We start from the raw sequence: 11,453 nt of genomic DNA, 5'->3' as shown, positions 1-11,453 counted from the left end.
TGGCATCACAGTCAAGCAGTTGTCCTGTTATTGCAAACTGCTGAACACATGCTGCCACGTGAAGCAAGTTCATTAGCTTTTTAGCGGAGTACAACATTTTTATCATACAAAAACTTATTTATTTATTTATTTATAAGTGATACAAAAACTTTTTAAAAACATCTTAGCAGTAAAAAGAAAATACGGAGTAAGAGAAAATAAATACTATGCAGAAAATTACCTTTTTTTTTTGTCGTTATTTGGAGATTGGAAAGTGTGCGACTTATAAATGAGGCGAAGTAGAGACACCATGAACAAACGCAACAACTGCCTCCACCCACAACCACGCAGCTTCTGATTCGCCGGGTACATTCGCCGCCGTGGGTAGTTACCGCCGGAGATCCTCTTCATGGCGGGTCAATCGCGGAAGTGGATGATTTTAGTGGCGACTATATGGATTCAGGCGTTCACGGGCACGAACTTCGACTTCTCGGCCTACTCGTCGGAGATGAAGTCGGTGCTGGGGATCTCTCAGGTGCAGCTCAACTACCTGGCCGTGGCCTCCGACCTCGGCAAGGCGGTTGGGTGGTCGTCCGGCCTGGCGTTGATGTACCTTCCCTTGTGGCTGGTCATGTTCGTGGCGGCCGTCATGGGCTTTTTTGGGTATGGTCTTCAATGGCTCGTCATTCGGAACATCATTAGCTTGCCCTACTTCGTGGTTAGTTTTTTACTCTTATCTCTTTTTCTCTCTCTGTGTATAAACATATATATATATATATGTGTGTGTGTGAATTATATAATTTATAATTTCATTTTCTCTGCAACATGCCATGAATGGATTTTCATCGTAAGTGGCAATTGTGGCTTGGAATATTGCTAATTGCACTCCACCATATATATATATTGATATGATGAGTAAATAACTGGAGTATAAAGATTGTGTTGTTTGAGATAATTGTGAATCTTGATAATTTTTTTTGGTTGGGATAATTGTGAATCGTTACTTGATTATGAGGGGATTAACAAAGTATAAATAATTTTCCTTATTAACTCTGGTTTTTTATAGTATTTTTTTTGAGTTATTTAAATATAATATTTTTTTCAGTTATGTTCCTTTCCATCTTCAACTCAAGTCCAAACACTCCAACCAAACCAATTTCATTATTGGGTGGTTTTTAATAGCCAGACAGGCCATTCACACGTTCCAGTCACATAGTTCCTAGTGCCAGCCCACCACTGTTTGTTTGTTTGTTTAGTTAACATCAGGAACTCTCCTGGGCCCTCGGGACTCACCCTAGGTTACAAACATGGGGTGTAGAGGCTCGTTCCAAGAATACACTGAGTAAGGCAGGGGTGATAATGAGATTGGCAGGGATCGAACACTTGCCTAGTGTGAGCCACTATTGTTTCTAATAGGCAGCCAGTCCCTTTTGTAACTTCAATTCGATGTCACACGGAGTATCTTCTCCTATATTTTTTCTTCTAATTAATTTTAGTTTTGATTTTTTGTAACTAACAGTTTGGACGTTAATGCTTGACTTTCAATATATATATATATATATATTGTATAACAGGACAAAATCAGCATCATGTAAAGATGTGGTTCAGGTTAAAAAAAAGAAATAGAAAAAGATGTGGCTCAGGTTAACCAACTATTCAGAGATAAACCCACAGTTGCAATTACAGTGACCGTGCAAGTTCAGTAGACTTGTGAGTATCACAGTAGGTCTGCAGATGCAAGGACTAAAATTGTGTTACATAATTTAAAAAACATAGACTCTTCATTTAAAGATTCTCATGATAATCTAAAAAGAATCGATATTTTTCATCTAGGAGTATCACAAACATGACTCCATAATTGGATACGTTTTAAAATTTAATTATTTTATAATTTTCTTAGATACATGACATGTTTTGGACAGATTCAAAACACAGTGGGGTAGTTTGGTTATTTTCTTTTTAAAGAATGAGATTTAATGCAATTTTAAATATATTGAGTTTGAGTTAATTAAAAAATAATTTAAAATTTTAAAAGAACAGAAAAAAAAAAAAAAATCTAATTGTAAGCTCTAAATTAGTGAGAATTATAAAAAAGGAGGAGGAGGAAAGTGTAGGATTTTAACGAGGATGGATTGATGGAATGTGACTTATTTTAATTTCTTTATTTTTATAAAGATTGACAGCCTACCATGTCACTTTTACTTATTAGACCTACTTTATTAGACCAGGCATGACTTCTTCCACTTTGCTAATTATGAACAAAGTGGATCAAGAGAAAATTTTAGAAAGTGGACGGAAAAGATTGAAAACACTTTTCAAAACAAATGCTTTATATTCACCTCAACAATTGGGTGGGGATATCTTAGAAAGTACTATATAAGTGTCACTATTTGGTTCAATAATAAAAGCTAGGACATGACAGAACATATATGTATATATTTTCATATGACAAAACATATTTCAAGTTTGCCACTTTATACAAGTGTGCTAGTAGGTTCTTAGACAAGGTCGGAAAAAAAAAAAAAAAGTGTCACATAGTTTTGAAGTTTTTTTTTTTTTTCACTTCTGGCACTATACTTGTGTGGAACCAACTTTGCGTAATGGTTAAGCATATGTTACTATCATCTATAAATGGAAAAAACAAATGTTATTATCTATTATATTGTTTTTGGTTTTCACTCCTCCAATGGAGGTTCCTTACTGTACACTTGGAACTTTTATTAGCACGCCCATGCATTGCATTGGCGTAACAAAGGCTTCAAATGTCAAGGTGATCTAAGCGAAATAAAGATACTTGTTCCGTTCCAACTGTGTTGTGAGCATTAAATCTGTTTGACGATAGGATTCAACTGTCAAGGCTGTCATTGTCAAATAACTCCTATGAGAAGAAAAAAGAAGGCGTGAAGAGACCCTCCTGGCCAATCCTTGACATTCTCAGATCCTTTTTCAAACCTGCCTCTCCAGTTGCTGAGCACCAAAGTTTCAAAGACTGGTTGGTGTCTTCTACTTTGGCAGCTAGTTTCAACTTTCAAAGTCAGACATAAAAGACATAAGATTTCAGTTCCTCATTACTTTGATCATATGCATCATGGCCCTCTATTATTTGCAAAACACATAAAACTCATTTGACAATCTAACATTTACTCCAATTTTTTTCATTCTTTTTTTCGTTTTCTTCATTTGACAATGTAATTCCTTATCTAACCCATTAGGCTATAATGACAAATCACAAGGACTTAAATGTAACCACCATGCATTATTGACCAAATCCACCACAGCTTTGCAAATATATCTATGACCTAATTAGTTTGTTCGTTTCAGTATGTCCAAGGATGAGGCAACTGCCTTTCTCTGGTTTAGAAGACCAGATATACATTTTCTTATTCTTGGTTCCTCGATAAAATACAGAACTCATGGTCAACGTCTATGCAAGTTTAGCATATTATTATTTGAGCTTCAACCGGTTACTTTTGAGTATGCATACATATGATTCAGGTTCGAGCGTGTTTTGTTTTACTTAATGAACAAACACTAAACAAGCCTTTAATGAGGCGAGTCCAAGCTGTTCCTAAACAGCTCAATTATTTCACAATCATGATTTTAGGGCCATTTGGTCTGTCCTTATCAAACTTGCTCAGTTTCAAAAACAGAAAAAATGAAAATGGCACACGAAATGCGTTTGAGACAGATTTCCTTGTAAACTTGTTTCAGAGACCCGGTCCCCTACAACTTTAAATTCCAACCAAGCTCTGAAATGCTGAATGAGGTTAGTAATATTGTTATGCTGAATAAAAGAATTTTTTTGCTTTCTAAACAGAGCACTTACATTGGACGCATTGATTTTGTCAATTTAGCATTTTCTTAAATGATTCAACTTAAATCCTTGTGCATTACATGTGATAGACTCATTAGTTCTCTTTCTTGCTTTTGCAAATTGAGTCGTTAATTCTTCTAGCTTTACTGTGTATGGGATCAACTATATAGCTTTAGTTATAATTTTTATTGTTTTATATTGGGACATTGCACTAAATCTTTTGGCTTTTCTTGTTCTTTTCTTCATAATACCTGCATGATATTAAGATCACTATTTTGTTAGAATCATGATCTTCATTCTGTTTGTAAGTAATATATCAGTTTATTATTTCATTAGCGCAGTGACATTGCCACTTCAAATATCATTTTGCCCAAACATGGCACTACAAATTTGCATCACATCTACCTTTTAAACCCTTCTACTAGTTTGATTGAGATTGATTGTTTGAAACTTGTTGCAGGTATTTCTTCTGTGTTTGTTGGCTGGATGTAGCATCTGCTGGTTCAACACAGTCTGTTTCATTCTCTGCATTCGAAATTTCCCAGCTAACCAGCCTCTTGCAATAGCACTAACAGTGAGCTTCAATGGTGTAAGTGCAGCCTTATACACCCTTGCTGCCAATGCAATTAACCCATCGTCCGATGCATTATACCTTCTTCTCAATGCTGTCATACCGATTCTCACATCCATTGCAGCACTAATACCGATTCTTCGCCAACCTCCTTTGGACCCCCTTCCCCCTGATGCAGTTCGACGTGATTCCTTTATATTCCTCCTATTAAATTTCTTGGCCGTTGTCACTGGCCTCTATCTACTATTTCTCAGTTCAACGGATTTTATGACAGCTCGTATCCTCTTTAGTGGGGCCGTTTTCCTCCTCATCCTCCCCTTAGGTATCCCTGGCATGATCTATGCTCGAGATTGGTTCCGTCATGCTATCCACTCAAGCTTCCGCCTTGAAGGCTCAGGCTTCCTTCTTGTTGATGTGGATGATCTTGAGCTTCATAAAGAACTCATCACTCGGGAGACAAGTAATTTAGGAAATGGAGTCACTAACTCTGTTAATGGTGATGCATCTACTTATTTAGTTCCAAGAAAAACTAGTGGAGCTAGTGAAGGGTGTTGTGAGACAATAATAGAGAAAAATCGGTTGACAATGCTTGGAGAAGAGCACAACGCACAGATGCTTATTCGTAGGTTGGATTTTTGGCTATACTATATTGCATATTTTTGTGGAGGTACAATTGGTCTAGTCTACAGTAATAATCTAGGGCAGATTGCACAATCACTTGGACTAAATTCAATGACCTCAACCCTTATCAAAATCTATTCATCCTTCTCCTTCTTTGGCCGCTTGATTTCAGCAGCCCCGGACTTCATGCGTGCGTAAGTAATCAAACGAGTTATCAGTTAGATTTTCTATTGATGCTGACATAGCAATGAAGAAATTTATATAATGACACTAAAGAAAATGTTCACTTGTGCAGGAAGATCTACTTTGCAAGGACCGGTTGGCTAGCCATTGCACTTTTTCCGGCCCCAATTGCCTTCTTCTTGCTTGCTGCAGCAGGCAGTGAGATGGCGCTCCAAGCAGGCACTGCCTTGGTTGGATTAAGCTCAGGGTTCATATTTGCAGCTGCTGTTTCAATAACATCTGAACTGTTTGGGCCTAATAGTGTGGGTGTCAACCACAACATACTCATAACCAATATCCCAATTGGGTCACTTGTCTACGGTCTCCTTGCTGCGCTGGTTTATGATGCCAATGCGAGTTCTAGCACAGGAGGCGGTGTAATGAATGACTCAGTAGTGTGCATGGGGAGACAATGCTATTTCTTAACCTTTGTGTGGTGGGGGTGCATCTCTATTTTCGGGTTAGCAGCAAGTTTACTGTTATTCTTAAGAACTCGACATGCTTATGACCGATTTGAACAGAACCGGATATCTACACTATATTAGTGAATTGCCATCAAGGAGACCCATGGTAACAAATTAAATGGTTGGAGAAGGTTCCAATGTATAGAAATGTCAATGTTTACCTATTTTGTTTCATATATATTATATAAATTCATTTTATATAAATTCATTTTCAATGAGAGAGAGAGATCCTTGTAGTTGAAATGAAATTAACAAGAAGTAAAGCCAAAAATTTGATCTTCTTGAATTAGTCGAGTTGAGGTTTACCAATTATGGTGGACATTGAAGCTTGTGAAGGGTTTTACTTTACTGAGGTTAGTTTGAAATTTTCTGGTGATATTCAAGCACAATGTACTGTTTTTTTCTTTGTTTGTTTTGGTTTTGTTTTTGTTTTTTTTAAGCAAATGGATTTTCATTCCTTGTGATACTTCAAAACTTGACATAGATGGATCCTCCTCTGCCCGAGGTGACTCTCTCTCTCAAATCCCCCAAATTCTTGAAATTTCCATGGAAATCAATCTCAAAATAAAAATTTCTATAAACAGAGATAAATGGTCTGTGATGATTGTAGAAAAATGCAAGACTGTTTGATTTAACCATATATCAATTCCTGAGTTAATCTCTGCAAGATCAGTAGCATGAACTCGGATAAAATGTTCTTGAAGTAGAAGACACTATGAAAGGAGAATATATGTAAAAATATATGTAGTAGACATAAGCACCGTTCACATATATACTTGCACATATAGGAAGCTAGACATGCCTTAAAAATTCATGTTTGTGTTCTTCTAACACACAAAATGTACACACACTTCTTTATACTTACTTAGGCCTCCATTTGATTAATTTAGAGATCACTAGCTTGCAGCAACTGGAGAATGCTTCCTATGAATCCCAGCTGCTCCATTCTCTCTCCTTCCTTTGGCAGAATAAACTGCTTTTCTGCTAGGTTTGGGCGATGCTGGCCACTGCCCACAACTTACTGCCATGTCCTTGAGATGTTGCAAGGCTTCAAGAGTTTCGATAATGGTTGGCATTTTTGGCCTGTCTTTTGGGTTCAAACTCACACAGTGCAATGCGAGAAGAGCCATTTCTTTGGCTCCCTTGACAGAATATTGGCCAGAAAGTCTGTGGTCCATAATGCAACGTATCCTTCGGCTGCTAGTCAAGTATGGTTTCGCCCAATCAACAAGGTTTTGCTCGCTCTTTGGCCTTGTTTTATCCATTGCTCTCCTTCCTGTCAGCAATTCTAGAAGCACCACTCCAAAGCTGTAAATGTCACTTTTGGTGGTCAAGTGCCCTGCATTAGTTTGGCACACTACTTTAGCATATATTTTGGTATATATACTCTGCTGAAGCAGAGAAGTTAATAATAATATTATGGTTGATTGTTGAAACATTACCTGTGCTGACATATTCAGGTGCAGCATATCCATAGGTACCCATCACTCGAGTTGTAACATGGGTGTTTGATCCTTCAGGCCCCATCGTCGCGAGTCCAAAATCAGACAATTTGGCATTAAAATCCTGGTAAAAGAAGTAGTGAAGATTATATATATTATAAAATTTCAAACAAATAAGTGCAATGAAGCTAACAAGATGGAATTGAATTGAAAGCATACAGAATCTAACAAGACATTGGAAGTTTTGAAGTCGCGGTATATGACAGGCTTCTCAGCACCATGCAAGAAGGCAAGTCCTTTGGCTGCTCCTATGCTAATCTTCAATCTGGTGCCCCATGACAATGACACTGAAAGCCCTGCAATCATTGTCGTCATACAGTTATGAAATTGGATTAGATTATATTGTTCAGAAAATCAAAATGAATTGGAAGGCGATATTGTAAACTCACTCTTAAAAAGATGATTCTCTAAGCTGCCGCGAGGCATGAACTCATACACAAGAAGCCTTTCTTCATCCTCACAGCAATACCCGATCAGTTTAACTAAGTTTGGATGCCTAAGCTGCCCAAGAAATATCACTTCCGCCTTCATGGACAAAACAAAACTTAACATCATAATTATAAATGGTTATGATTAATAACATGCATGAGAATGAGAGTTTGACCCTATTAACATCATATTTATGTCTACGTGGGAGTTCGAACCCCACCTTCACTTTGGAAAGGTTAATTTGTACTGATTGGGCTATTGCCCATTTAATATATAAGTCCAAATATTTTTATTTTATTTTATTTTTTAAAAATTAAGTAAATTTACACATTCATATTTTCGTTGGAACCCATTTGTACCAAACATGTTAATAAGGTAATGATTTTTAGAAATGCTCTACTTTTCTTTGTTTGCCAAAGAGTCACCCTCTACTCCCATTAAAAATTAAAATAATCATAATAGGAGTTGTGGGTCGGCTGAACTCTAAGTAATTATTTTATTTTTTATTTATTTTTTTTTTTTGAAAAGAAAATATACTACTTTCCCATGTTATAGTTCATGGGTGGGCATGGGCCGAGTAGCTTGCACAGGCCAACCTTAGTCCAATCAGAGAAGCGGCTTGGACAAGCAATATTCTGCATCCTGCTGGGCTGGGCCGGGCTGGGCTTAAATATTCTCAAGGCCTAACAAATTGTCGGGGCGGTTTCTGGTTCTATTAGGTATTAATTAAATATGCTGAGATATATATATATATATATATATATAAAGATTGTTTTATTAATTATAAATCTTATAATCTTTCCAATAAGATTACATTTATAGGTTGTATTGGGGCAATAATTATTCATGCCTTGCCAATGATATAACGGAAACATGCCTAGACCTATGAAATATCTTCTTATAACAACACTTTTATGAAAAATTACTGTGTACATATCTATTTAAGTTTTAACCTTTATTACATCATATGATTTGGTGGATCATAAAGAAACTATCTAAATACAACAACATTATTTTTTTCATAAAAAATCCCATTAAAATTTTGGTGATATTATGATGAAAGGCTTTACGAAGAAAATCAATTTCTTTGTAAAATATTTCACTTTCGAAGGGGAAAAAAAACATGAAGAAGTTATTTTTTATATATATATATATTCGGAAGATAAAGAAGAAGTTATTATATTCTTACAAGCCATTCGCGATGTCCTTGCAGGCCTTCAATGTCGAGAAGCTTAACTGCAACAGCTTGAGCCTTTAAACCCTGCCTTAAATTCTCATCAAAATAACCCTTATGCACTGTCCCAAAACCACCTTCACCCAACAAGAAATTGCTCGAAAAATTCTGAGTTATACCACGTAACTCACTCAGCTGAAAATCATACAAGTCCGGCCCAAAAGACTGTGCCAAGTCCTCATTGATGCGAGTCGACGAGGAACGACTCAAATCGGAGAATGACAGGCGACGAAAGGACGGTAATGGCGCCACGTTCTTAGAAAAATCCGACCGGGAGGACCGGCACCGGCTAAAATTGCCGAAAATTGTATTGTCTTCCACTGAACAACAATTTGCTGTGAAGGGTCTCCATGGCTTAGAGTCCTTCATAATTGCAACAAAAGTTGGAGAGGTTGTGGAGGAAGAGGAATATATTGAGGATAATGGTTGATCATAGAATTAAATACAAACTACTTTTCTTATCTTAAAGCTTACATATATATATATATATATATATATATATATATACACAAATTATACATACAGACATTCTTTGTGTAACTACTCCAACCACTCTACTAAAATGAGTGCTTTGTTATAATCTTTTCTTACACCTATAAAATGTCTTCATGCAAAAGTACTAAATATAGTATACACTATATATAGGTAAAGTAATCACATTTGATATGTGTGAGAGAAGATTAGAAATAAAATCCATTATATATAGCTGTGAAAATAGCATTTACCTATATATATATATAGTATATTTGAGTCATATCCTAAATTGGGACCACCAAAAAATACCTAGGTTAATTTAATTGGTCTAAAATTTCACAATGATAATGCAGTGGGTATATGTGTGTTATTTGTCAGTATTAAGAAGATGGTAGTATAAAATTCGTTAATGGTTTTTATTTTATTTTTATTTTTATTTGTTTTATTGATTATGTTTTTACTTTTTTGGATAAAATGTCAACGTTGTGACAAGAGGGCTGGTATGACTGCCAAGAGACTTTATTCTTCATTCTTACTTAGCGTATGAACAAAAAATTTGCGATATTAGCGTGGAATAATATTTATGTACACCAAGATGTTAGCGCTTTTATTGGTTCTATTTCTTTTTAAGTTGTAAATATAATATTGTGAAGCAATAATATTGGTTAAAATTTTTAAATTAGTCTGGTGACTTGAACTTAGATAATTATTTTTTATTTATTTCAGATTGATTCACACTCAGCTAATTTTATTGGTCCATATATGTATATATTTTATAACTTATTTTCTTATTTAATGAAACTTTAAAAGCTGAATTTATTTTTCACTTCTTAATTTTTTTGGGAAGAATAAAACTATGATGACCTCGTGAAACTTCCGTTCTAACCATTGGATTGTGATGCAAAATTACGAAAAAATACTTTAATGTTCTTGAAATATTGATGACTTGGTATCAATGATAAAATTTATTAAAATAAATAAAATTATACATATTGGACAAGATATAATCAGCTATGAAATTGAAGTCGTGAAACTTCCCTTCTAACCATTGGATTGTGATGCAAAATTACGAAAAATACTTTAATGTTCTTGAAATATTGATGACTTGGTATCAATGATAAAATTTATTAAAATAAATAAAATTATACATATTTGACAAGATATAATCAGCTGTGGAATTAAAGTCGTGACAAATTTTATGAATTTATATGTGCAAAGTGGAACCCCTAAAATGGGCATGATATGGATGAGCAGCAACAAGAGATCAACCCACTTGATTGATTATATAAACTTATAATATATATATATATATATATATATATATATGAGTGTGTGTGGTGTGTGGGAGAGAGAGAGAGAGAGAGTGTGTTTGTGTTTATAAAATATCGAGGGGGAGCAGTTAGAAATGAGGTGATCGGTGACGCTTGGTCTATTAGCCCTTTCCTGCTCCAATAACAAGCACCAAAGGCTTTGGATGCTCTAATCTAAACTGTGACGCCTCTCATAGCGTCGGCAGTCTTAGGTTTTTGACTTTTTTAATTCTCGTTTTTCTCATTAAATGGTAACTTAGTGTAAACACCTATTGATTTAGGAATAATCACTTTACAGAAACTAATGTCAAATGTTAATAATGATAGTCTTTTTATTCATACTTCTAGTATTTCTCTTGACTTGTTAACTTCCATTTCTAGTGCATCGGTATATGACCTTGTCAATGACGGACCATTATATTGTGAATTGATGACGTGGCTCAAATATGAGTTACATATACACATCTGCAAGCTTCTGCGACAGAATTCTGTGGGACCACGTCTCTCTGTCTTCCCGCTTATGGGTTAAAAGAATGAGACAAGTTAAAAGGAAGTGAGAAAAATGGGGAAGGAAAGAAGAAAAGAAAGCAATCAAATGTATGCGGAAATATATATATATATATATATATATATATATATATATATATATTTTTTTTTTTTTTTCTCCTTATTGTTGAACTTTAAGTATGTTCAGTATTTATAACTCCATAACTCGACTTTGTTACTTGACTTTCCTAGGTTTAAGTTTCTGACACAAATTGTTAGTCTGGTTTTGGCAAATTCAAAGCTATAGAGCCCACCCCAATCCAATGTTGTACATCATTCACATTTTA

The 11,453-nt window shown here is 35.3% G+C and overlaps 2 protein-coding genes across 3 annotated transcripts; one reads left to right on the top strand and one right to left on the bottom strand.

Moving 5' to 3' along the window:
- Positions 1 to 272: 272 nt before the first annotated feature.
- Positions 273 to 6,081, top strand: LOC132308823 (protein NUCLEAR FUSION DEFECTIVE 4-like). Of its 2 annotated transcripts, XM_059807067.1 has the most exons (4): positions 573 to 697; positions 3,691 to 3,745; positions 4,254 to 5,179; positions 5,281 to 6,081. In XM_059807067.1, exons 2-4 carry the CDS (start codon positions 3,734 to 3,736, stop codon positions 5,750 to 5,752), a joined length of 1,410 nt encoding a protein of 469 aa, XP_059663050.1. In that variant the 5' UTR covers positions 573 to 697; positions 3,691 to 3,733; the 3' UTR covers positions 5,753 to 6,081. The 2 variants fall into 2 exon arrangements, with proteins under 2 accessions (XP_059663049.1, XP_059663050.1); XM_059807066.1 differs by lacking the exon at positions 3,691 to 3,745 and having other exon boundaries at positions 273 to 697.
- A 255-nt stretch (positions 6,082 to 6,336) lies between these two features.
- Positions 6,337 to 9,293, bottom strand: LOC132308825 (probable serine/threonine-protein kinase PBL15). Its single transcript, XM_059807070.1, has 5 exons — positions 8,792 to 9,293; positions 7,563 to 7,698; positions 7,333 to 7,469; positions 7,114 to 7,237; positions 6,337 to 7,010 (listed from the first exon to the last, which is right to left on the bottom strand). The coding sequence occupies exons 1-5, from the start codon at positions 9,203 to 9,205 to the stop codon at positions 6,568 to 6,570; spliced, it is 1,254 nt and encodes a 417-aa protein (XP_059663053.1). The 5' UTR covers positions 9,206 to 9,293; the 3' UTR covers positions 6,337 to 6,567.
- Positions 9,294 to 11,453: the final 2,160 nt, after the last annotated feature.

This window comes from Cornus florida, unplaced genomic scaffold (genome assembly GCF_030987335.1).
Source record: "Cornus florida cultivar Cherokee Brave unplaced genomic scaffold, ASM3098733v1 CherokeeBrave_3.0.0_Hap2_Chr05, whole genome shotgun sequence".
Lineage (NCBI taxonomy): Eukaryota > Viridiplantae > Streptophyta > Magnoliopsida > Cornales > Cornaceae > Cornus > Cornus florida.
Note: the sequence above shows the minus strand (reverse complement) of the source record. Positions and strands in the feature narration are given on the sequence as shown.